Here is a 24,748-nt window from a genome sequence, read left to right as displayed (position 1 = left end):
TTATTATAATTTTCATTGTTTTATTATTATGAATATTAGTTTAATATTCACTATAATACTTTATTTATAATTATAGTTAATGTTATATATTTTAAAATTATTGATATTTTATTTTGTTACTTTTATCAATATGTTATACAAATGTTAAAAAATGTTTTATAGGCTTCTTCATTGATCGTATGTTAATGGATTCATAATGATTCATTAATATGATGATATGATGTAACTGTGTTATAATTGAATATTAGAGAATCATTGAAGACATTTATCACCCAGATAGATTAGTTCTATCATCATGACATCAATAATTACAATTCTGATAATAGAATTGATTGAATGTGTGTTCGGAGTTAATTATGTTGATGTCAAGAATTATAATATATCTCTTGGAGTTAATGTGTTTCATGGGAGATTTGACAAAGATTGCAAATATTTTATGTTTGTTGGTGATTTGGAACCCATTACTCAATTAAGATTCGGAAATGAATTGATATTTCCAAGTGATACAGGTTCAAAAAATTATAACCTATTTGTTGAAATGTTCATAAAAAATAACATTAAGCTGGTATCATTTTATGTCCACACATTTCATAAAGGATTATTGAAAGAAGTAAAAAGAAAGGTCATCAGCATATCTTATGACACATACAGTTATATAGGTAATGAAGAATTTATGTACAATATCGATAAACCAATTTTAGTTTCAGTTGATATAGGACCAAAACCAAAACATCCATTTATAAACAGGTTGATTTCTGAATATCCTACCTCTTTCGTACAAATATTCGGATTTACTTGTGTTTACAAAGGTTTTACATTAGATGGTAAATCAGGTCCAAGATATAGGTTTGGATATGTTTACGATTCGGATCATCCTGCTCTTGTAGGTTACACAATGTATCCATATTTAATTGAAGAATGTTCTGTCATCAAAATTTATAAAACGTACTTTAATTATGAAAATCGATCTAATCCAAATTATGAGAGTTCTTGGGTTCAACTATATGATAAAAATCAACAAAAATATGAATTGAGGCCTATATTAGGTAAAGAATATTGGTTTTTAAGAAATTACAGTGATGAAATAAAATCAGATGCAGTAATTTGTAGTGCAATAAATCTATACAAAAAATATTCGAAGCATGGTGGAATACCATTGGTAACATTGGACATATCAGAGCTTGCTAGTCCCGAAATATTTGGAATTGAAAAAGTTACAGGATCGATGGCTAATAATTGGACTTATAAATTATACAAGTTGAAGAAAGAATTTGAAAAATATTGTAAAATAAGAACGGTCATTGATCCCACAATCAAAATAAGAAACATTTTTATTCAAAAAAAGAAATATTATAAATACAATGTAGAAGTGTATAGAAATAGTGAAAAAACATATGTGTATAATAGTTTTAATGAATATTATGAAGAAATAGTTTCTAAAGATTTGAAAATATTCAAAAAAACAAATGAAGAAAAATACGATGAAATACATATTAATGATTATCCAAAAACAGTTAAAATGATGAAAAAGTGGTATCCGATAAAACTAGATGTTACAGTAGATGAAGAACAACCATCTTTATTTGAGAAGAAGGAAATATCAAACAAAGAATTGACAATACATCATTTTTCAATCAATGAAACTAATGATTTCGGAGAATCCATATTGAATAAATATGTGTTTGGGCGAGTTTTTAGAACGACTAGTTTTGAATTAGGTAACATACCACAGGAACCTTTTAGAAAACACAGGGTGATGATTGTTGGAGACATAAATACGAATAAATTTATAGTAAGGAACAAATCTACACTTGATAATTTGAGCACACCACAATATCAGTTGTTCCGACTAAGAATATAATAATCATAATTACACACTCATCATATTTGTTATTTTATAGTTAGTGTAATATATAATATCTGTGTTTGATTTGTTGTACAATCTGAGTATAGGGAATCCTTGAGTGTATGTTGTAACTGCAGTTTTTTATAATTTATTACATATTTTGCAATGGAATCATTTCTCAATTTTCCAAAATCGAATTATATGAACTTAGACTCAAAATGTATGGTATCGATACAATGAGATGGAGTAGAATACAACACATGGAGATATCAGATTTAGGCAGAAGTTAATTTGCACATAATCACACACATTCCCTAGTTATGCTATAAAATACACACAAACGATATTAAACATAATTTAGTTCAAGTTATCTAAAATATACATTTTTCATAACCCATTATAATGGTGTTTATCAGATCACACAATACCTGAGATTTCTGATTAAGACATAAATATTACAATGAAGTGAGATCTACAAATCTAAATAATGGAAAGACCAATTTTAGCCATTGTTTTTGAAACACATATATTTAAGTCGGATCTATATCAAATGTTTGTCATTTTACTGACTTTCAACTATCAAGCATATCTCCAATGTATTACCAATTAATATCTTACAATATCTGACATAATTCGTGTGTTCCCATTTATTAAATTTATTATAATTTTCATTGTTTTATTATTATGAATATTAATTATATAACTATATATAATCTAGTCATCTCATATTATTATATTTACTGTATTTTATTTTTAATATTTTAAATATTTTATTTTGTTTAATTTATTAAATTATTACATAAATGTTAAAAAATGTTTTATAGGCTTCTTCATTGATCGTATGTTAATGGATTCATAATGATTCATTAATATGATGATATGATGTAACTGTGTTATAATTGAATATTAGAGAATCATTAAAGACATTTATCACCCAGATAGATCAGTTCTATCATCATGACATCAATAATTACAATTCTGATAATAGAATTGATTGAATGTGTGTTTGGAATTAATTATGTTGATGTCAAGAATTATAATATATCTCTTGGAGTTAATGTGTTTCATGGGAGATTTGACAAAGATTGCAAATATTTTATGTTTGTTGGTGATTTGGAACCCATTACTCAATTAAGATTCGGAAATGAATTGATATTTCCAAATGATACAGGTTCAAATAATTATAACCTATTTGTTGAAATGTTCATAAAAAATAACATTAAGCTGGTATCATTTTATGTCCACACATTTCATAAAGGATTATTGAAAGAAGTAAAAAGAAAGGTCATCAGCATATCTTGTGACACATACAGTTATATAGGTAATGAAGAATTTATGTTCAATATCGATAAACCAATTTTAGTATCAATTGATATAGGACCAAGACCAAAACATCCATTTATAAACAGGATGATTTCTGAACATGATAATTCTTGTGTCGAAACATACTATATTTATGGTTATTACAAAGATTTTACATTAGATGGTAAATCAGGTCCAAGATATAGTTTTGGATATGTTTATGATTCGGGACATCCTGTTGTTGTAGGTTATACAAAGTATCCGTACATAATTGACGAATGTGAAACATTTTATCTTCGAAAACGAATTTTTACTTATAACCATCCAACTCAATTAATTTCTGAACCTTTCATGACTGAGTTTAGAATAAGCAATAAATATAAATATGAATTAAGATCAATATTAGGTATCAAATATTGGTTTTTAAAACAATACAATGACGAACTATTATTAAATCAAGCTTATAGGAATTCAATAAAATTTTACAAAATATATGTAAATCATGCTGGAATTCCACTTGTTACATTGGACATATCTGAGCTTGTTACTCCTAAAATATTTGGATTAGAAAAAGTTACAGGATCGATGGCTAATAATTGGACTTATAAATTATACAAGTTGAAGAAAGAATACGAAAGTGATTGTATAATAAGAATGGTTATTGATTCAAGAATTGATAATAGAAACAGGGTAGTTTTTTTTCAAAGACATGGTAATACTAGTTATGATATTGAAGTATACGAAAATAATGAACAAAAATACATATTTGATTATTATAGACCGAAGACGGAGGATTCAATGATAAAAAAATTGAAAATATACACCAAAAAAGATAAGCAGAACAAATTCAAAAAAATAAAAAATAAAGAACATAAAAATACAGTTAAAATGATGAAAAAGTGCCATCCGATAAAACTAGATGTTACAGTAGATGAAGAACAACCATCTTTATTCAAGAAGAAGGAAATATCAAACAAAGAATTGACAATACATCATTTTTCAATCAATGAAACTAATGATTTCGGAGAATCCATATTGAATAAATATGTGTTTGGGCGAGTTTTTAGAACGACTAGTTTTGAATTAGGTAACATACCACAGGAACCTTTTAGAAAACACAGGGTGATGATTGTTGGAGACATAAATACGAATAAATTTATAGTAAGGAACAAATCTACACTTGATAATTTGAACACACCACAATATCAGTTGTTCCGACTAAGAATATAATAATAATAATTACACACTAATAATATTTGTTATTTTATAGTTAGTGTAATATACAATGATAATATTTGAATAATGGAAAATTCTTAATATTTGTGATATTACCACGAAATCTTCTATATCTCAATATTTCTTAATTTTTACCATTTTATCATTTTGATTTTGAAAATTTAAATCTTCACAACACTGTTTGGATTATTCCACAATTCTACCATTAACTTTACAACACATAAAAATGTTATTTCTACATTTCAAAAATATGCCCATTCCATCTTCCACAACATTCCTACCATTTCGCTTTTCTCCATTCCCAATATCCTTTACATTTTGTCACCATTGTCACCAGGCTATCATTCCCTGATTCAAAGTCTGTGATACTTCATCACACCTTTCTAATGTAGATTATTTGTTCCAATATCATTTTTTGAACTACTACTCGGATCTACATACGTTTGATATTTTACTTACTTTCTACTATAAAATCGATAATGCGATGGATTATTAATTAATATATTACGATATCTGACCTAATTTGTGTGTTCCCATATTCTACGTTCCTTTCTATTTATTTATCTTGTCACTATTTATTATCATTCGTTATATAACTATATTATAATCTATTACTTCATATATTATCAGATGTTATGTAATTTATTTTAAATTATTGATATGTTATTTTGTTACCTATAACATTCTCACTACAGATTTATCAGATTTCATCATTTAATAATTTTATATTAACATTGTGGATTTAGATTGATTTACTAATAATCCGTTTATATGATGATCTGATGTGACTAGTGTATTAATTGTATATTAAAGGATCAAAATACATTTATCACCCAGATAGATTAGTTCTATCATCATGACATCAATAATTACAATTCTCATACTATCATTGATTGAATGTGCGTTTGGTTACACCAGTGTTGACATTTTTAATTTTAAAATTCCACCAGGTTCTCACGTATTTCATGGGAGATTCAACGCATCTGGGATTTATAAAATGATTATTCATGAACCTAATGGTATAAAAGTTGTCAAATTCGGATCTGATTTTCTTTTCCCTCATTTTGATATTGCCGAGTTCGAAAAAAATGTAGAATACCATAAATTGGCAATCGAGTTGTTTTTAGAAGACAACAAAAGATTTGTTATAATTCATATATTCACTTCTAATTCAGATTCCTCATTCACATACCAAAGATTTATATTTAGGATTAATCCACTAACATACAGTTCTATAACAATTGGCCAATTACTTTCTCATATTCAGACGGATATTTTTTTATCATTCGATGTTTCAGCAAATAATTGCCACCCCTTCTTAAAAGTTACTACACAAATGCTAAATGGGAACGAAATAAAGCTTTATTCTATAAGTGACAGTTTTTATAATGTTAAATTTAATGGGATTGAAGCACCTAAATATGCCATAGGATCGGTATACGATTCAAAAATTCCAGCTGCAATATGTTATTCCAAAATAGGAGTATTTGCGCCATCGTGTGTAAAAATTGCAATTTTTAACAGGTAATTATGTTGTTTAAATAAATATATTACAGGAACTGGCAAAAAATCGTTCAACTCGATAGTGGACTCAGGCTCGAGTTTAGCATAAGCAAATTTTTAGAAGCTAAGTACTGGTTTTTGACTAAAAAATCCACAGATCCTGTTCATGATATACGAATTCAGTCAGCTATTTATGCTTATGACGTGATCCACAACGCTCCTGGAGTTTTGCCGATAGTATTGGACATATCAGAAAATGTCGATCCTGACCTATATGGAATAGAAAAGGTCAAAGGATGGGCGGGCGAATGGAGTTACACATTATATAAAGTTAAAAAAAAATATCAAGGATTTCAAACTATCAAATCAGTTTTTGAAACATCAGTGAGTGTTCAAAAGATTTACACACCAAAAGAAAATGTTGAACATGTTTACGTCGAAGTGTTGAAAAATAATCAGAAAACAATGTTATTTATATTTTCATACGTGAAGGAGAATATTAGCTTGAAATTAGAATGGGAAGTATTCCAAAAATCAAGTGGTGATCAAGAATATACAAAACTAAGCGAACAAGAATCAGAAATAGCAATAAATGAATTTAAGCAAATATATCCAATAAAAATAGATGTTACAGTTGAAGAAGAGCCAACGTCGTTGTACGAAAAGAGAGAATTGTCGGATGAGGAAGAGACCTTTAACTACTTTTCAATCAAAGAGACGAACGAGTTCGGAGAAGACAATTCGCAAAAATATACATTGGGGAATATTTATGGATTATACAAATATGAAATTGGAAACATTGAGTGTGAACCATACAGGGAAAAAAAGAGCATAATAATGGAAAATGCAAATAACAAAGAGATCATAATAAAAAAGTATGAAATAGAAGATATTCGTAGAGAGCGTTATGAAATATACGAATGCATAAATTAACAAAAAAATATGGAAGGAAAAAATAAAAAATTAAATTATTCTAACATGTTAGTATAGGGAATCCTTGAGTGTATGTTGTAACTGCAGTTTTTTATAATTTATTACATATTTTGCAATGGAATCATTTCTCAATTTTCCAAAATCGAATTATATGAACTTAGACTCAAAATGTATGGTATCGATACAATGAGATGGAGTAGAATACAACACATGGAGATATCAGATTTAGGCAGAAGTTAATTTGCACATAATCACACACATTCCCTAGTTATGCTATAAAATACACACAAACGATATTAAACATAATTTAGTTCAAGTTATCTAAAATATACATTTTTCATAACCCATTATAATGGTGTTTATCAGATCACACAATACCTGAGATTTCTGATTAAGACATAAATATTACAATGAAGTGAGATCTACAAATCTAAATAATGGAAAGACCAATTTTAGCCATTGTTTTTGAAACACATATATTTAAGTCGGATCTATATCAAATGTTTGTCATTTTACTGACTTTCAACTATCAAGCATATCTCCAATGTATTACCAATTAATATCTTACAATATCTGACATAAGTCGTTTTCCCATTTATTAAATTTATTATAATTTTCATTGTTTTATTATTATGAATATTAATTATATAACTATATAATAATCTATTCTTCTCATTATCAGATGTACCGTAATTTATCTTAAAATTATTGATATTTTATTTTGTTATTTTTATCAATATGTTATATAAATGTTAAAAAATGTTTTATAGACTGATTTATATTACAATTCTGATAATAGGATTGATTGAATGTGTCTTCGGAATTAATTATGTCGATGTCAAGAATTATAATATATCTCGTGGAGTTAATGTGTTTCATGGGAGATTTAATAAATTTGGTAAATATTTTATGTTTGTTGGTGATTTGGAACCCATTACTCAATTAAGATTCGGAAATGAATTGATATTTCCAAATGATACAGGTTCAAATAATTATAACCTATTTGTTGAAATGTTTTTACAATTTAACTTAAAGCTGGTATCATTTTATGTCCACACATTTCATAATGGATTATTGAAGGAAGTAAAAAGAAAAGTCATCAGCATATCTTATGACACATACAGTTATATAAGTAATGAAGAATTTATGTACAAGATCAATAAACCAATTCTAGTATCAGTTGATATAGGACCAAAACCAAAACATCCATTTGTAAACAAAAATTATTTTTCTATTTACAATATGGCAGATTTTAAATACAAATTTATATATGAATACCATGCTTTTAGATTTGATGGAATATCAAGCCCACGATATAAATTTGGATATGTTTATGATTCGGGACATCCTGTTGTTGTAGGTTATACAAAACTTCCATATATATTTCACGAATGTTATAATATTGGGATTAGAGATAGGTATTTTAGTCACAATAACATATCGCAATTTAGGAATAAACCTTCCATGATTGAACTATACGTTGATAATGTACAAAAATATGAATTGAGGCCTATATTAGGTAAAGAATATTGGTTTTTAACAAACCATACGGTTGAAATCTTATCAGATCCAGTGTATGCTGATCCAATAAAATTTTACAGAATATATAAAAAACATAAAAAAGGAATTCCATTGATTACATTAGATATATCGGAGCTTGTTAGTTATGAGATCTTTGGGATAGAAAATGTTACAGGATCGACCAATAGCTGGAAGTACACATTGTATACTCATGTAAGAAAATGTGAAAGTGATTACAGAATCAAACTGATTATCGATTCAGAAATTTACCATAGAACCATTTATATTCAAAGAAATGAATACAAAATTTTTAATATTGAAGTATACAAAAATAATGAAGAAACAACAATGATAGTGGAATATGATGGTGGAGAAATAAATAATTCGATGATAAAAGAATGGAAAATATTCAACAAAACAAATGAAGAAAAGTACAAAAAAGTAAAAAGGAATGAATATAAACAAATATTTAAAAATATAGAAGAATGCCATCCGATAAAACTAGATGTTACAATAGATGAAGAACAACCATCTTTATTTGAGAAGAAGGAAATATCAAACAAAGAATTGACAATACATCATTTTTCAATCAATGAAACTAATGATTTCGGAGAATCCATATTGAATAAATATATGTTTGGGCGAGTTTATCAAACAGAAAATTTTCAAATAGGTAACATACCACAGGAACCTTTTAGAAAACACAGGGTGATGATTGTTGGAGACATAAATACGAATAAATTTATAGTAAGGAACAAATCTACACTTGATAATTTGAACACACCACAATATCAGTTGTTCCGACTAAGAATATAATAATAATAATTACACACTAATAATATTTGTTATTTTATAGTTAGTGTAATATACAATGATAATATTTGAATAATGGAAAATTCTTAATATTTGTGATATTACCACGAAATCTTCTATATCTCAATATTTCTTAATTTTTACCATTTTATCATTTTAATTTTGAAAATTTAAATCTTCACAACACTGTTTGGATTATTCTACAATTCTACCATTAATTTTACAACACATAAAAATGTTATTTCTACATTTCAAAAATATGCCCATTCCATCTTCCACAACATTCCTACCATTTCGCTTTTCTCCATTCCCAATATCCTTTACATTTTGTCACCATTGTCACCAGGCTATCATTCCCTGATTCAAAGTCTGTGATACTTCATCACACCTTTCTAATGTAGATTATTTGTTCCAATATCATTTTTTGAACTACTACTCGGATCTACATACGTTTGATATTTTACTTACTTTCTACTATAAAATCGATAATGCGATGGATTATTAATTAATATATTACGATATCTGACCTAATTTGTGTGTTCCCATATATTAAATTTATTATAATTCTTATTTTACTATTTTATAATATAATATTTAGTATAATATTTGATTTAACATTATAGTTAATGTTTTATATTTTACATTTTTGATATTTTATTTTGTTATTTTTATTGTTATATAAATGTTAAAAAATGTTTTATAGACTGATTTATATTACAATTCTGATAATAGGATTGATTGAATGTGTCTTCGGAATTAATTATGTCGATGTCAAGAATTATAATATATCTCGTGGAGTTAATGTGTTTCATGGGAGATTTGGCACAGATGACAAATATTTTATGTTTGTTGGTGATTTGGAACCAATTACTCAATTAAGATTCGGAAATGAATTGATATTTCCAAATGATACAGGTTCAAATAATTATAACCTATTTGTTGAAATGTTCATAAAAAATAACATTAAGCTGGTATCATTTTATGTCCACACATTTCATAAAGGATTATTGAAAGAAGTAAAAAGAAAAGTCATAAAATTATATTCCGATACATACAGTTATATAAGTAATGAAGAATTTATGTTCAATATCGATAAACCAATTTTAGTATCAATTGATATAGGACCAAGACCCAAACATCCATTTATAACCAGGTTTATTTCTGAACATGATAAATCTTGTGTGAAAAAGTACTACATTGTTAATAAATACCATGCTTTTAAATTTGATGGAAAATCAAGCCCACGATATAAATTTGGATATGTTTATGATTTGGATCATCCTGTTGTTGTAGGTTATACAAAACGTCCATATTTGATTGAAAAGTGTGTGATGATAGAAATTTCCAAAAATTTTAGATTTAACTGTTTATTTCAACTATTTTATAAATATACCACGATTATTCTACACGATGTAAATGAACAAAGGTATGAATTAAGGCCTATATTAGGTAAAAAACACTGGTTTTTAAAATATTATACGGATGAAATGATATCAAATGAACTAAATTTGAATGCAATAAAGTTATACAAATCATATACTCATGATAAAGGAATGCCCTTGATTACATTAGACATATCAGGGATTTCTAGTCCTGAAATTTTTGGAATAGAAAAAATAACAGGATCGATGGCTAATAATTGGACTTATATATTATATAGGTTGAAGAATGAGTACCAAAATCATTATAAAATCCGAATGGTTATTGATCCCACAATCGAAAGAAGAAACATTTATATTCAAAGAAAGAAATATATTAATTATAATTTAGAGGTGTACGTGAATAATGAAGAAATATATGTGTGTAATCGTTATGATGTAAAATTAGAAAATATGATAATCAAAGAAACAAAATTATTGAATAAAAAAAGTGGAAAAGAAAAATACAAAAACTTAAATACAAGTGGTTACAAAAAAATATTTAAAAATATAGAAGAATGGCTTCCGATAAAACTAGATGTTACAGTAGATGAAGAACAACCATCTTTATTTGAGAAGAAGGAAATATCAAACAAAGAATTGACAATATATCATTTTTCAATCAATGAAACTAATGATTTCGGAGAATCCATATTGAATAAATATGTGTTTGGGCGAGTTTATCAAACAACAAGTTTTCAATTTGGTAACATACCACAGGAACCTTTTAGAAAACACAGGGTGATGATTGTTGGAGACATAAATACGAATAAATTTATAGTAAGGAACAAATCTACACTTGATAATTTGAACACACCACAATATCAGTTGTTCCGACTAAGAATATAATAATAATAATTACACACTAATAATATTTGTTATTTTATAGTTAGTGTAATATATAATATCTGTGTTTGAATTATTGTACAATCTGAGTATAGGGAATCCTTGAGTGTATGTTGTAACTGCAGTTTTTTATAATTTATTACATATTTGAAAGGAATCATTTCTCAATTCTCCAAAATCGAATTATATGAACTTAGACTCAAAATGTATGGTATCGATACAATGAGATGGAGTAGAATACAACACATGGAGATATCAGATTTAGGCAGAAGTTAATTTGCACATAATCACACACATTCCCTAGTTATGCTATAAAATACACACAAACGATATTAAACATAATTTAGTTCAAGTTATCTAAAATATACATTTTTCATAACCCATTATAATGGTGTTTATCAGATCACACAATACCTGAGATTTCTGATTAAGACATAAATATTACAATGAAGTGAGATCTACAAATCTAAATAATGGAAAGACCAATTTTAGCCATTGTTTTTGAAACCAAAATACTCAACTTTTATTTTATTACACGCAACCTATTTACAAACTTATATATATTCACCATCTCTTGATTTAAAAATCTTATTTTACTTAGAAATTTTCCATGATTAATTTTATATCTTAAAGGTGGCGATAGTAGTCATGAATCTAAATATCTGATGGGTGTAACATTGTCTCACTAGATAGACTCAATAATTAAAGAGCGCAAAGCACACAAGTGATAGCATGTCAGAAAATAATATTAAATATATCAACAATATGAGTAGGATGTGGATTGTCAAAATGAATAAGGGGAACAAAAGAATATAGAAGGGGTACAGATGGCCGTTGTTTAATTATTTGTAATCATAAGCATAACCAAAATAAAAAAGGGTGCATAAATAATCTAACATTAATATAAAAAAGATTTATCAAGATTTTAAATGATTTTAAACGATAAAATTGTTTTGTACTTACTTTTGTTCTGCACATAATATATTGTTGGGGACCTTTACCTTGGTTCAAGTGCATATTTTATAAATTTATCTGTAAATGGCCATATTTTTATTTTTTTAATATTTTAAACACACGACATTATTAAATTTTTTGATACCATCTGTGATATCGGATGTTTCTTTATGTTTATTAATATGGCCGTTGATTTTTTATATTCGTATTATGTTATAGCTTTTTTGGCTTCAAATGGAGACTAATTTATTCAACCTTGATGCCAAAGAAAACAATATTTCCAACAATACACCGCCTGATTTATATAAATACAGTACTTCATCATTCAAAGGTGATTGTCGTACTTCTTTGAATTCTGATTTAAACTCCAGTTTGAGACCTTCCAAAAAGAAACAAATTTCAAACAAAACCATTAGAAAGTCCAACAAGAGCCAAAACAAAATCACAACTCGCAAACCTAGCAAACTTAAATCATTGTCACGAGAAGTTTTCGTCTCCCCAATCTTGGTAGAATCAAACAACAAATCGGTCGGTTACACTCCCACGAAAACCGAGTTTTATGGATCAGCTGAAAAGAAAGAGGATAGTATGGATGTAATGGATCGTCTATCACCTTTATCATCATTTCAAGCAGACGAGCTTAATGATGGCTCGGCACGTGCAAATAATATATCGAACAATTCCAACTCAAACGGAGACACAACGATAAATGATCGCGACTCGTCAGATTCTGGAATCCCAGAATTGGAAGGAATCAACTATTCACAAATATACACCAATACATGTTCGTTTTTACCATATTTAGCTATTTAACTAACTAACATTTTTATAGCTCTAGACGTCGTGAATGAAATGGATCTGAACACAACAAACGACCAGGATTTAGGAGGCCAAAACACAAACTCATCGCAGCCCTACGATCTTTTGCAAAATATGCACTACGACACAAACACCGCAAGCCAACTCCTGTCAAACTCAGCAAATTTTATCAACACAGAGAACAATTTAGGAGAAGACGTAAACGTAAATGGAGTTGACCAGTACAGCAGTCCATATTTATACCAATACACACCGAGTGTCGAGGAGCAGAACGGAGATGAGTATATAGATTACGACGGAGACATGAGATACGTCGACAACGTAGATTACATGCTCAATAACGGAATAGATTACGTCATGGATTCTAACTACACACACGAAAACACGAACCTGGAAACAAATAATTACGACTCAAATAACGTGTTCATTAATAATTTGGACAACCTCACGCAATCACAAGATCAGTTGTCGAACACGCACACCGTGAGTAATTTCCCACACAACAACATGGAGGACATGGTCATAATAGATGACTTGAGCAACGACGCAAAGAACGATTTGGTGAGAAACAACAGCATCAATGTCCTGATTGAGAATTCTGAGAAAAAATTCGACGAAGGGGTCATGAGTAGCATATTGCGAGACCTCATATGCCCAATTTGCCTGGAATATTTCTACTTCCCAGTCACGGTGGCGTGCGGACACACTTTCTGCAGATATTGCATAGGACACTCAAAGTTGACCGGGAAGATGTGTCCACTGTGCCGACAACCAGTGGGAAGGAGTTTGAACATAAACACAATATTGTCAAATCTGGTTAAGAGCCTGAAGCTCAGGAAAAGAGGCCGCACAACTCTTTCAACGGTGCCAGATATATCCCAAGCTGCGGAGAAGATTTGGTGGGATGAACACTGCCTGAAACCATTCGTGTCAGTGCCGCTTTTCATACGCATCATGTTCGGCGGAATGACCCAGGCACCAGTGTTTTTCGACGATTTATGCTCCTGTCTGATCGATTACTTCAACACAGGAAACAAATGGTACAAGTCGAAGTGGGTTTTCACAATAGAGGACTTCAGACTAATAAGGAATTTAATAGGCCTACAGCTTGTCAGCCCCACGAGCGAACAGACTGAGACAACACCAGTGGACGTTTCTGCAATCAACGACTCGAACAACGTAAGGCTACACCACTGGGTCGAGGATTACCTGATATCAAACCCCCAACTTTGTTTCAGAAGTGACAACATCTACCCACTAACCCTGAAGGTGTACCACGACATGAACCACAAGATCGAAGGAACAGTATTCAGCGCCTTGGATATACCTTACAAACTACCCTGGGATGCAGGGAGACACGTTAAATCACTTTTGCACTTCCCACACAGCTCAGTTTCGCTCTCTCACCTTATTTTTGCCCAGTGCCCTGATGGACGTTTTGGAATTTTGGATGTCGGAAGCACAATTGGAACGATGATTAAGATCCAGGGAGTCCACGTGTTACAGTCTGGAGACAGGATCCACATTGGAGATAAGCACGAAGTCGACGTGTACATTTACAAGGACTCGATAGGAACCCCTTTCAAAGACTACAAGTGGGACGCAAACACAAACCAGGTTATTAATTACGCTGAGTATTTGAGTTCTCAACAGAACGGGGATCAGAACGAGAACAAAGACCACATGCCGGCGAAAGGAGGTGAAAACTCAGATATCGAGGTTGACATGGATCCTAACTTTAGTCATTTGAACCCTAATTTGGGTCATATGGAGCCTAATTTCCAGGAAATGGGTTCAAATTTGCAAGATTTGGATAGTTACTTGAAGATTAAGATATTTGCAGATTTACAAGTTGAGAGAGATATGTGGATTTGCCCCAAAGGAGTGATTCTAGGGCGCGGACCTGTGACTCAGTCTTCCTATAAAAAGTTGTCAATAACGACACAGAACGGCTACATATCGAGGGAACACTGTCTGATATACTATGATGGAAGCAGGCCTTCAGGAAGTAGATGGTTGCTTAGAGACATGAGCACTCTTGGCACTTTTCTCAAGCTAAAGCCGTTCCAAGAGCCACTCCCAGTGTCTCCAGGATTTGTATTCAAGGTTGGTCAGTGCAAAGTTGAAGTAGGGTCGCCTCACGAGCTTTCACGCAGAGTTCCGTCATCAGCCATGCTCATAATGTCACAACTGCTCCAGTCTCACATCGAACCTAACAGACTCGTAGAGATTCAGTCGAATCTAAACGTTAACCTGGCGAATCCGAGGAACAACCCACTCAACCTTCCAGATGTTGCAAGATTTGAAAGGGAGCCGTACAACGCTCTCGACCACCACCTGTATCACCCAGAGGGAACTCAAAACCACCCGGCGTACCACGGTGAAGGTAACCAGGAGGCAAACTCGCGAGGCCAGACTCAGGAATTGCCTGGAGATGTAAATCTCAGTGGACAAGTCGTACCAAACGTCTTGAGAGACGACGTTGCTTAATGTATAATATTTTTAATTTTTCAGCATTTATATTTATTTTATGACTTAGTTTAAGTTTTGCCAGCCACTCTTTAGGCGAGGCGGATGTTGCAGTAATATGCATGGATGTGCATAGTTTCTGACGATTCTGCCTTTAATTACATCTTTTTATAGTAAATAAAAATTTGTAAAAACTCTGTAAAAACAGCTCCGTAGGAAGAATCCAGTATTATACGAATTAAACCTCTTAATCTGCCGGCGGGATCCGAGAGGTTTAAAATATCCAAATTCAGGTTTATTTCAGTCCGCAAAGGCATCCATCAGTAAAACAAAAATTAAATCAAGTGGTTTTACTCTAATTTAAATTATAATTTGGCTTTTGCACCTTAATGTGTAAATACCTAGAACCAGCCCATTAAAGTAAATAATGGATGTTTCTCGAAGCGAAATTTAACAAATTAAGTGTAATATAGTTTGTTTATCATGAGTTTATTCAAGGATCGCAAAATCTGCAAGTTGTTAGCAAATGCGGATAAAATCAACCAGGAAGGCTACAAAACCAACTTGCTGGAAAATAATATTTATTCTGGGAGCAATTCAGGTTCAGTTGAGCGTTATTCGGCTGAAGATGAGAAAAATAAACTTGGATCCAACGATTCTATATCTAGTTGTATGACTCAGGTATCCATTAAGCACAGAAACGACGAGGTACAAACTGACCCTGACAGTTCCGGGAATAATTCAGAAGGTTATAAAAGGACTAACAAATCTGACGACAGCACCGAGACTAAGCTTCTTAAAAAAGATGAGGATGAGTTAAAGAGTGAGCGAAGTTCGAAGTTGATCATTTTTGATTATGATGACACAATACTACCCACGTACTCTCTAACACTACTACAAAAACCTAGATTCACCACAAGACTTACTGAAGAGGCGCTTCAGGGTCTAGAGAAACTCAGCGATGCAGTTTTGGATAATCTGAACACTGCGTTAAATATCGGAACCATCGTAATCGTCACAAATGCCAGCTCCGAGTGGGTATCTCAAAGCGTCGACAGATATCTGCCTAGAGTTGGAGAATTCTTAATTAAGCACAAAATAAGGATAATTTCAGCTAGGGATAGGTTTGGTAACTCCATGCTTGCTCAAAAGCACTGGAAATACTTCATCTTTATTGATCTCATTGAGGAGCAGTTCATTCGCCAACTCAAAACTGGCGACTCATTTTCCTTGATTTCAATCGGTGACGGTTCTGAGGAGCGTGAGGCTTGCATGAAACTCGTTGGAATTTTCAAAAACCAGGGCTGGACTTTTAAAAATTTAAAATTCTTAAATCAACCCAGCTACAACTGCCTCACTTTGGAGCACATTCTTCTCCAAAAATCCTTCAAGAATTTTATCGACATTCAATCCTCTGCTGATTTATGTATCCAGTTCGACAAAGTCAATTCCTAATCTTTTAAACTTTATCTATACGATATTTATACACTATCACTCTTTCCCTTTAAATATTTTATACCATAATATATAAAGTTTGTACAAACAAATGTAAATTAATAATTAATAGTTGTAAATTATAAACAAATAACTCTTAATTATAAAGAAATTACCCTCGACTAGGCTAATAATATACACAGTTTCAACAGATTACTGTAGTCTTTTAATGAAAACAGAAACAACGTCGGTTCCTTTTTTTGGAACATTTATCAGGGAACATTTGGAAAGCTTGGGTACGTAGAACATTCTAGTAACAAGGGCGTCATTATCGACTGCGTCTACCCCTATATATCTCTTATGATCTTTGGGTTTGTGTTCCTTATGTTCAACAGGAGTTTGATTTGTTTCATCCTTGTTAGCTATTCCTTGGGGCCCAGCTTGGTTATTTACGTATGCGATATTAACGCCGGAATAATCGTCGTCGTCATAGTTTATATGAATATTCCTCTTTCTTTTCCGGTTTAGATATTTTTTCCCAACTCGCTTAACAAGTGAATATTCATGTTCATCTGGACTATCTTCGTCGTCATAGCCTGACGATCTATCATGGGCATCAACGTTGGGGTTATCCTCCTCCACCGGATGACACTCAAACGAGAGATCATATGGTTTACTTCTAGGCTTATGGTGCAGTGGATAATGATGAGAATTAGGTTTTTTGATGTGATCATGGGGTGTTGGGTTGTTAGTACTGAACTTAACTGACATTTGCAACAACCCCTTCAACTCAATTTCATGACTTAACCTATGTATGGTTAATGGGTGGGAATTTAGTGGACGACAATTTCTATCTGGTGAAGTTAAAAATTATATATATCTAGTGAAACTAACAACTATGGATATCAAATGAAATATAAAGTTACCTGATCATATCAGTGCCATCAGGAATCAATTTGCTATTTACTAGCAAATCATCAGAAAAGGAACCATTTTTCATGCTAAAGCAATAATTAGTTTAAAAATATATTCATTATACTTATGTTCTGAATCGTTGTGTACTATTGTCCAGTTAAAATTTGGGTCTCCATGAATTGTAATTATCAACGCTTCTTTACCTTCGTAGTTTAATATTCCTGGAACGCCTTTGATATGTCTGACTTTGCTAAGTAAAATTGATCGCCTGGCTCGAACAACATTAAACACTCTAAACACAAATCAGTTATAGGATTATTTATCATGTAAATCAAGGTTTCTTACTGAGGGTCGACGAAATCCCACATTTTTACTGCGTAAGCGATGCTCAGAATGGACAAGACGATATTAATTATTCCCCACTGAAACATTATTAAATCATTAAATATAAAGTTTAGTTATTAAATAATTGTCTAGAAAGGTGAATAATTGTGTAGTTAAATAGAATAGTTTTTTGGTGATAGTTAAATAAATCATAGTTTTATCGTGGTACCTTTAGTATTTTCCTTTTGAAATTTCCATATATTAGGAATAGAAGTGACCCCAATATCCACATTAGTGGCAGCCTCATTACGAAACCGAGTATTATGGTAAGAATGAATATTAGTCCGTCATATGTAGGGTCGGGTTCTCTTGGTGTAAGACCTCCCTCCTCATCAAGATCGTCGTTATTTGCTGCGTTCTGGAGATCATGCTGCATGAAATCCATTATCTTATCTCTAATTTTATTAGAGACTTTCTCTTTAAAATTTAAATACTTATCGTACAACACTGCGATATGTGTGTCGAACACACCTTCATTTTGGTCCTCAGGTACACTCTCTGTAACATTATCTTCTACACTTTCTCCACGGGGCTGTTCTTCAATGCTACTTAAGGCACTATCCTCCCTTGGAGGAGCGAGTTCTATGACCTCAGGCTCCAAACTCGGTTTCTTTGAAAATAAATTTAACACACCCATCGAATTTATTAAATATTTTAACGCTTTAAAAATACAGAAATACTAATTCGAGTCAACATTATGTAAACAAATATCTTAACATTTGATATGAACAATTCCAAATAGTTTGACAAAAAGTTTTTATGATTTTTCAAATTTAGGCGCTAAAGTCTCTGGATAGGGAACTAAATCAGACTCAAATTGCCAGTTGTTGATAATCTTTTCTTGTTCAGATTTGCTGTATCCCTCGATTAAAAATCTACAAATCCGTTAAAAATTACTTATTTTAGATCACAAACCTTTCAGTGGTCCCGTCCAGATATTCAACTTGTAAATTGGCTGGACTATCGTAATCCAAAATCTCCCATGTAACATCCAACAATGGGTATTTCAATTTGAGTTCCTTTCCAGTAGCATAAATCACAAGTCTCCTAAAATAAACAGTCACTGCTTTGTATTAAATTATGCGAGATATTATGTGAATTTATCTGAAGTAAAACCTGGCGATATCTGCTGTGTTTAATCTTCGGTTTGAATAGGAAATATGCATACGTCTTAGTGCTCCAAAAATACTCAATTTAGGTATTAAGTTATATCGAGGCATGATAGGGTGTGAATGTAAAAATCCTGCTCATTTCTTGAGACTATGTGTAAAAGTAAATTACACTGAAATTTGCTAACAACCAAGTTTAAAATGGGTGTAAATTCATAAATTAATAAATATAAAAATTACAAATATGTTGAAAATGTACAAAAAAGTGAAATAGGATTATTTAATGATATATTGGGTGTAACAGTAAATGCTCTGAAACGGTGGTTTAGTTCAATCATATTATGAAGATTCCAGACTGAGCCAAAACACCCTAATTTATGATTTTTGATTCCATATATCACTTTTGAGATTCTGGAATGCAAAAGTGCCATTCCACACATACAACAAGGTTCATGGCTCAAGTAAACTTCACAGCCTGTGCACAAGTAATCCGGATAGTCCTTTATTTTTTGTGTTTCTCTTTTTTTCTTAGCTTCTGCTATTTTATTAACTGCCAGAATTGAGGCATGTTTCAGTATATTTACATCCCTTTCGTCAAATGCTGTAGATATGACTTTATCTTTGAAAGTGATAATACACACACACTTGGATCCTCTTTCTTTAGATTCTAACAAATATTATTTTTAATCATTAAAATTGGGTAAAATACTTAATTAATAGGATCTATATGAAAATTTCCAATCGCTTACCTTTCAATGCTCTAAAAAGTATTTTGAGCATTTTTTCATTCAGTACATTCCTGTGAATTATTTATAAAATAAATAAAATTTTAAAATATGTTTAAGGTTTACGAGATTTCTAATGGTTGGAAGGAAGGTTTTATGAACTTGAGTGGCCAGTGTATTTTCCATTTATTATATTGTTCCCTGGTATAAGGAGCATATTTGGGCACTTTAACTCTATGGTAATTATACACCTGTATGTTACAGTCTTTGAAAACTTCTTCAGCTTCATCTCTTCTGTCTCCGAATAATATAAGTATTCTGTCACTATTTACTATTTTACACATTCTCAAATGGGCCATACTTGAAATTGAAGATTTTTTTCTCATAGAAGATGTGATTTCAAGTGTTTTATTTGTGTTTTTTCTATCAATTTCCGCAGCTTCCAGTTCCATTAGCTCCACATCCCTAGTATACTCTGATGAAACAATCTCATAGATCCTGTAATCAGAATATGAATAGTCAATACTGTCAGTATGCGATTTAAAAGTGTTGTTTTGTTCGGAATCCAGAGAATTTTTGGCCATAGCCTCAAAAAATTAAATAAAACATAAAAATTCTATAAAATCATTCCACAAATTGAACATTCCATAAACTTTGAATAAATCTTAATAATTAAAATTAAATATAATTATAATTAATTTTTAAATCATGAAAATCTATTTTATGAATTGATGATTGGATAATGACATTGGTATGCACACCCAAGACATTTTTTACACATTAAGGTTACACATTATTTATTACCAAAATTGGTCTCACTAATTGCACTATTATTTTATGTTTTTTAAATGGCAGTTTAAATTTTTTTACACATTTTTACTTATCAATCTACTATTATACAATGGAAGCAGTCAGGTTCTTAATTTTTTTACTTCTTTTCAAGGGCGCTTTTGCTAAACTCACCAACCATTCATCGCAGGATATTTTACAGTCTAATGAAACTGGGAAAAGAGAGACTGTAAAGGTCACGGAGAGTAAATCTGAGGAAAGATGCGACTTAGAGCCAGAAAACCCAATAGATATTCAGTTTAGGAGCTATATGGATAAATTTGGTAAGACAAATACATTTTAATCTTTATTTTAGCCAATTCTGAATCTGGAAAATTTCTCAAAGATTTAATTTCCAAGAAATCTGTCTCCAAATTATCAAAACCAATTACGAACTTACTTGAAAATGTTGACAAGGGTAAGTTACCAATTTGTATTCAATGTTGTAGAACATGTTGAAGGACTTAATCAGATACCAAAAGAGGTAATTAGTTTCTTTTTCAACCCTCTTTAGCCTTACGACAAGACTTGGAACTTTGTAAGCCTTGGTGTTTCCGCATTATATGCTATTGTTTTGGGCTATTTTACCATTTTCAGCCCTCTTTCCACCTATACCACCATGGCTATAAGCTCTTTCGTCCTATGTTCAATTGTTATTGGACTTTGTCATGACCTAGTTCCTCTTTGGATGGCAGCCTTAGTAAGCTTTGTAGGGGACCTTATAGTATTCATCCTACTAACCTTTCTAGATAATATAAAGAGGAGACAAATTGGTGTTCTTTCAGTTTGCATGGTTTGTTTTAGTATAAATTTAATTCTCAGGTATTTTCTAAAATGGTCTACGACGTTCATGCTGTCGTTCCACTTGAATACGTCAGTCCTTCGTTTACTGGAATTTCTGGAATCCTGGTCAACTATGGTATGATATACGTTTTAATATCTTTTCAGTTTTCCGGTCAAATAGTTTCATTTTTTTGAGGCTTACTTACTTATTTTGCCTAATTCTCCTCACTTGCACTCTTTTCATTAGACTTCCAACTTATGTTGCTGGAGAACCAATGGAATTGGAGGAAATTGATTCCGGAGCGTATGTTCCCTAGACTAAATAATTCTTTAGAACAATCATGAAAAAACTAATTTGCTTCGTTTCATCACTACCTGCTGCCGGATTCTGTACACAGGTTTACTCTGGTTTAAGGAAAACTCCAAATCCTCTTGGTAATTTTGAAGTTATTAAATGTTATTTTAGGTCCATTTACCTTTTTCATTATTCCGACCAAATTCAGGCTGAACGAATTGGAATCTTACATGAGCATCACATTTTGGGCTGTTTTTGGTGTTGTTTATTACAGCTTAATCAAACATTCAACGGAAAACAACCTAACGACTCATCCTAAAAAGAGAAGATCATGGAGAGCTTATACTAGGACAATTTCCAGAATATAGTTAAAATTTTTTGTAATATAATAATTATTTTTGTTATATTTTTACTTGATTGGTATAAAATAGTTGTTTAGAATTAATTTAGTTCAGTTTTAGCAGTATTACCCCTCAGGGCCAAGTTTGGTAACAAGGTTATTTTTGGCTTTCAACTTATCATCATAAGATGTAAGATAACTGAATTCATCATCGGGGTTTAAGAACCTTCTTTCGAAGAATCAATTCACACTGGTTTGTCAGGAAAGAGGAAAAACATCCTGCTCATTCCCCACAGACAATGACCGATTTTTCAACATGGAATCACAATTATTATATATATATCATACACTTAATTTTTAATTTGAACGGCATTTATGTTGTTTTTTGTATTTTATAAAAATTGTGTATAATTATCGTTTTACAAATGGCTGATACTTCCAACCCAAAATCTGAGAATAAATACAATCCAAACCTATCTCATTCCTCAAATGATGAAGATTCCTGTGAATTAAATTCTAAAAGACCCAGAACTGAGGATTTTGATAGATTAAAAGATACCAGAACGGAACTTCTGCACAAACATTTCGGCTATACCAACGACCAGAACCCTTTTGGGGACGAAGAACTCACCGAACCGTTTGTTTGGGAAAAGAACGAGAAGTTCCAAACGTTAGAAGAAGATTTAAAATCTAAAAGCCCTGACAAGGTTGTGAAATCTAAAGTGGTATGTCCTTACTATCCTATTAATGTTTAGGATGAGTTGAAACAACTAAAACAGAGGCGACAACAATATGAAGAGGAAAAATCCAGGCATAAAGAGTCTAGAACTCCGAATAACAAAAGCGATGACGAAGCTTACAGGGAATGGGAGGCAAAAGGTGTTGAATTTGATTTAAAGCAGACAGTGGCCAAACCACTAATGCGTTATAAACAAGGTACAGTTTTAAAAGTGTAAAGTACTTTAGGGAGGCCTAAACTGGTGGACAAACTGGTTCTTATGGTAGACCCCGAATTTACTGACAAATTTGAAGAGACATTTAACCCTCATAATTTATTCAAAAATCTCACAAACGATGACTTATCTGAAGCAATACAGATTTTAAATGCTTATATTGAGCTTGATAAGATTCCCGCGTTTTCAGCGTTCTTCAAAAATTTAATAGTCATTGCTAAGGTACACACATTACATGAATGACTGATAGTAATATTTTTAGGATCCGAAAGAAAAAAATTACGAGATGAGTGGAGTTTCACAAATGGTGGCCGAGAAGATTGATGAAATTTTTTCAAAAAAATCAATTCCAGAATTGGATGGTATTTTATAATTATAGTTCATTTTAAGTTCTCGAGGATCAAATACAAACCCGGCTTGAACAAGGAGTTCTTGATACTAATTTTTGGGAGACAGCTCTCTCAAGGGTTCCGTATCTTAAGGTGTTTTATTAATTTTAATTTTGACTCAGGCCTATAAATATGTCGAATCAGTCCTAAATCCATCCCATACTAATTCATCCTCCGATCTCGACCACAAAGATAATAAGTAATAATTTAATTATTTATTATTAGACAATAAATACAGGAATCCACCCGTCTTTAATATCAGTGTTATTGTACGGACTAAGATCCTGTTAAAATAACCATCTCTAAGTATTATTATATTATTTTTTTAAAATAATTAATACATGAGATACAGGGATGGAGGAAAGGATGACAAAAATACAAGAGAAAGAGCGAAAGAAAACGAATCTATCTCTATAAAGGATAGGGAAGATTATGAGAAGTTTGTACAATATACAAAGCTTGAGGAGGGAGAAGAGGTGTTCGATGGTTTGGTGAAGTTACCAGATGAAAATACAGATTTGAAGGCTCCGATGTATTACAACAGGATTAAAAGAGGGGTTGAGTGGACTAAGTATAACTTGGCACACTACGACCAGGATAATCCACCGCCGAAACGAATCCAGGGATATAAGTTTAACATATTCTTTCCCCAACTTAAGGGGAAAGTACCCAAGTGGAAGCTTCAAAAGGATGGAAATAAGAATGAAACTGTCCTAATAAGGTTCATAGGAGGTGATCCGTACAGAGATATAGCATTTAGAGTAATGAACAGAGAATGGAATACTGACCCTCAGAAAGGCTTTAAGAATTTTTTTGACAACGGAGTCCTGCACCTCTATTTTGATTTCAAAAAAATCAAATACAGAAGGTGAAAAACCTGAAAATAATTTTTATTTCAATATAATACCTTTGTATATGTTCCCACAACACCTA

General features: G+C 31.3%; 12 protein-coding genes across 12 annotated transcripts; 9 read left to right on the top strand and 3 right to left on the bottom strand.

Moving 5' to 3' along the window:
- Nucleotides 1-295: 295 nt before the first annotated feature.
- TpMuguga_03g00900 (uncharacterized protein) lies at nucleotides 296-2,423 on the top strand (the record flags this gene model as incomplete). Its single annotated transcript, XM_758392.2, has 1 exon — nucleotides 296-2,423. The coding sequence occupies one exon, from the start codon at nucleotides 296-298 to the stop codon at nucleotides 1,859-1,861; it is 1,566 nt and encodes a 521-aa protein (XP_763485.1). The 3' UTR covers nucleotides 1,862-2,423.
- Nucleotides 2,424-2,656: 233 nt separating this feature from the next.
- Nucleotides 2,657-4,410, top strand: TpMuguga_03g00899 (uncharacterized protein). The gene is made up of 2 exons (XM_061305811.1): nucleotides 2,657-3,167; nucleotides 3,225-4,410. The coding sequence occupies exons 1-2, from the start codon at nucleotides 2,804-2,806 to the stop codon at nucleotides 4,376-4,378; spliced, it is 1,518 nt and encodes a 505-aa protein (XP_061161030.1). The 5' UTR covers nucleotides 2,657-2,803; the 3' UTR covers nucleotides 4,379-4,410.
- Nucleotides 4,411-5,125: 715 nt separating this feature from the next.
- TpMuguga_03g00898 (uncharacterized protein) lies at nucleotides 5,126-7,355 on the top strand. The gene is made up of 2 exons (XM_758390.2): nucleotides 5,126-5,908; nucleotides 5,941-7,355. Exons 1-2 carry the CDS (start codon nucleotides 5,241-5,243, stop codon nucleotides 6,818-6,820), a joined length of 1,548 nt encoding a protein of 515 aa, XP_763483.2. The 5' UTR covers nucleotides 5,126-5,240; the 3' UTR covers nucleotides 6,821-7,355.
- A 224-nt stretch (nucleotides 7,356-7,579) lies between these two features.
- On the top strand, nucleotides 7,580-9,157 carry TpMuguga_03g00897 (putative integral membrane protein; the record flags this gene model as incomplete). The annotated part of the gene is made up of 2 exons (XM_061305810.1): nucleotides 7,580-8,238; nucleotides 8,272-9,157. 2 exons carry the CDS (start codon nucleotides 7,580-7,582, stop codon nucleotides 9,155-9,157), a joined length of 1,545 nt encoding a protein of 514 aa, XP_061161029.1.
- A 689-nt stretch (nucleotides 9,158-9,846) lies between these two features.
- Nucleotides 9,847-12,408, top strand: TpMuguga_03g00896 (putative integral membrane protein; the record flags this gene model as incomplete). The annotated part of the gene is made up of 2 exons (XM_758388.2): nucleotides 9,847-11,689; nucleotides 11,821-12,408. One exon carries the CDS (start codon nucleotides 9,847-9,849, stop codon nucleotides 11,419-11,421), a length of 1,575 nt encoding a protein of 524 aa, XP_763481.1. The 3' UTR covers nucleotides 11,422-11,689; nucleotides 11,821-12,408.
- A 198-nt stretch (nucleotides 12,409-12,606) lies between these two features.
- Nucleotides 12,607-15,681, top strand: TpMuguga_03g00460 (FHA domain protein; the record flags this gene model as incomplete). The annotated part of the gene is made up of 2 exons (XM_758387.1): nucleotides 12,607-13,156; nucleotides 13,205-15,681. The coding sequence occupies 2 exons, from the start codon at nucleotides 12,607-12,609 to the stop codon at nucleotides 15,679-15,681; spliced, it is 3,027 nt and encodes a 1,008-aa protein (XP_763480.1).
- Nucleotides 15,682-15,982: 301 nt separating this feature from the next.
- TpMuguga_03g00459 (uncharacterized protein) lies at nucleotides 15,983-17,115 on the top strand (the record flags this gene model as incomplete). The annotated part of the gene is made up of 1 exon (XM_758386.2): nucleotides 15,983-17,115. The coding sequence occupies exon 1, from the start codon at nucleotides 16,144-16,146 to the stop codon at nucleotides 17,113-17,115; it is 972 nt and encodes a 323-aa protein (XP_763479.1). The 5' UTR covers nucleotides 15,983-16,143.
- Nucleotides 17,116-17,292: 177 nt separating this feature from the next.
- On the bottom strand, nucleotides 17,293-19,030 carry TpMuguga_03g00458 (putative integral membrane protein; the record flags this gene model as incomplete). Its single annotated transcript, XM_061305697.1, has 5 exons — nucleotides 17,293-17,902; nucleotides 18,021-18,095; nucleotides 18,134-18,301; nucleotides 18,355-18,431; nucleotides 18,563-19,030. 5 exons carry the CDS (start codon nucleotides 19,028-19,030, stop codon nucleotides 17,308-17,310), a joined length of 1,383 nt encoding a protein of 460 aa, XP_061161028.1. The 3' UTR covers nucleotides 17,293-17,307.
- Nucleotides 19,031-19,150: 120 nt separating this feature from the next.
- On the bottom strand, nucleotides 19,151-19,776 carry TpMuguga_03g00457 (uncharacterized protein; the record flags this gene model as incomplete). The annotated part of the gene is made up of 3 exons (XM_758384.2): nucleotides 19,510-19,776; nucleotides 19,309-19,440; nucleotides 19,151-19,268 (listed from the first exon to the last, which is right to left on the bottom strand). Exons 1-3 carry the CDS (start codon nucleotides 19,611-19,613, stop codon nucleotides 19,151-19,153), a joined length of 354 nt encoding a protein of 117 aa, XP_763477.1. The 5' UTR covers nucleotides 19,614-19,776.
- Nucleotides 19,739-20,943, bottom strand: tad3 (Cytidine and deoxycytidylate deaminase zinc-binding region family protein; the record flags this gene model as incomplete). The annotated part of the gene is made up of 3 exons (XM_758383.2): nucleotides 20,354-20,943; nucleotides 20,252-20,301; nucleotides 19,739-20,169 (listed from the first exon to the last, which is right to left on the bottom strand). Exons 1-3 carry the CDS (start codon nucleotides 20,809-20,811, stop codon nucleotides 19,739-19,741), a joined length of 939 nt encoding a protein of 312 aa, XP_763476.1. The 5' UTR covers nucleotides 20,812-20,943.
- Nucleotides 20,944-21,023: 80 nt separating this feature from the next.
- On the top strand, nucleotides 21,024-22,532 carry TpMuguga_03g00455 (putative integral membrane protein). The gene is made up of 8 exons (XM_758382.2): nucleotides 21,024-21,339; nucleotides 21,372-21,473; nucleotides 21,505-21,539; nucleotides 21,570-21,848; nucleotides 21,878-21,974; nucleotides 22,004-22,142; nucleotides 22,173-22,273; nucleotides 22,305-22,532. The coding sequence occupies exons 1-8, from the start codon at nucleotides 21,129-21,131 to the stop codon at nucleotides 22,499-22,501; spliced, it is 1,161 nt and encodes a 386-aa protein (XP_763475.1). The 5' UTR covers nucleotides 21,024-21,128; the 3' UTR covers nucleotides 22,502-22,532.
- A 265-nt stretch (nucleotides 22,533-22,797) lies between these two features.
- Nucleotides 22,798-24,687, top strand: CACTIN (Cactus-binding C-terminus of cactin family protein; the record flags this gene model as incomplete). The annotated part of the gene is made up of 7 exons (XM_061305893.1): nucleotides 22,798-23,198; nucleotides 23,229-23,409; nucleotides 23,440-23,648; nucleotides 23,689-23,788; nucleotides 23,817-23,908; nucleotides 23,938-24,014; nucleotides 24,168-24,687. Exons 1-7 carry the CDS (start codon nucleotides 22,899-22,901, stop codon nucleotides 24,685-24,687), a joined length of 1,479 nt encoding a protein of 492 aa, XP_061161784.1. The 5' UTR covers nucleotides 22,798-22,898.
- Nucleotides 24,688-24,748: the final 61 nt, after the last annotated feature.

The sequence above is a fragment of the Theileria parva genome (genome assembly GCF_000165365.1).
Source record: "Theileria parva strain Muguga chromosome 3 map unlocalized ctg_530, whole genome shotgun sequence".
Lineage (NCBI taxonomy): Eukaryota > Apicomplexa > Aconoidasida > Piroplasmida > Theileriidae > Theileria > Theileria parva.
The sequence above is the reverse complement of the archived record's forward strand: the minus strand, read 5'-3'. Positions and strand labels throughout refer to the sequence as shown.

What these genes read in the sequence shown, in the direction of transcription:
- TpMuguga_03g00899 (XM_061305811.1), top strand. Translation starts at nt 2,804, where the DNA reads ATGACATCAATAATTACAATTCTGATAATAGAATTGATTGAATGTGTG. An exon ending in TGACACATACAGTTATATAG is followed by an intron (nt 3,168 to 3,224) that starts GTAATGAAGAAT and finishes CAATTGATATAG; the next exon opens with GACCAAGACCAAAACATCCA.
- TpMuguga_03g00898 (XM_758390.2), top strand. Translation starts at nt 5,241, where the DNA reads ATGACATCAATAATTACAATTCTCATACTATCATTGATTGAATGTGCG. An exon ending in AAAATTGCAATTTTTAACAG is followed by an intron (nt 5,909 to 5,940) that starts GTAATTATGTTG and finishes AATATATTACAG; the next exon opens with GAACTGGCAAAAAATCGTTC.
- TpMuguga_03g00455 (XM_758382.2), top strand. Translation starts at nt 21,129, where the DNA reads ATGGAAGCAGTCAGGTTCTTAATTTTTTTACTTCTTTTCAAGGGCGCT. An exon ending in GAGCTATATGGATAAATTTG is followed by an intron (nt 21,340 to 21,371) that starts GTAAGACAAATA and finishes TCTTTATTTTAG; the next exon opens with CCAATTCTGAATCTGGAAAA. An exon ending in GAAAACTCCAAATCCTCTTG is followed by an intron (nt 22,274 to 22,304) that starts GTAATTTTGAAG and finishes ATGTTATTTTAG; the next exon opens with GTCCATTTACCTTTTTCATT.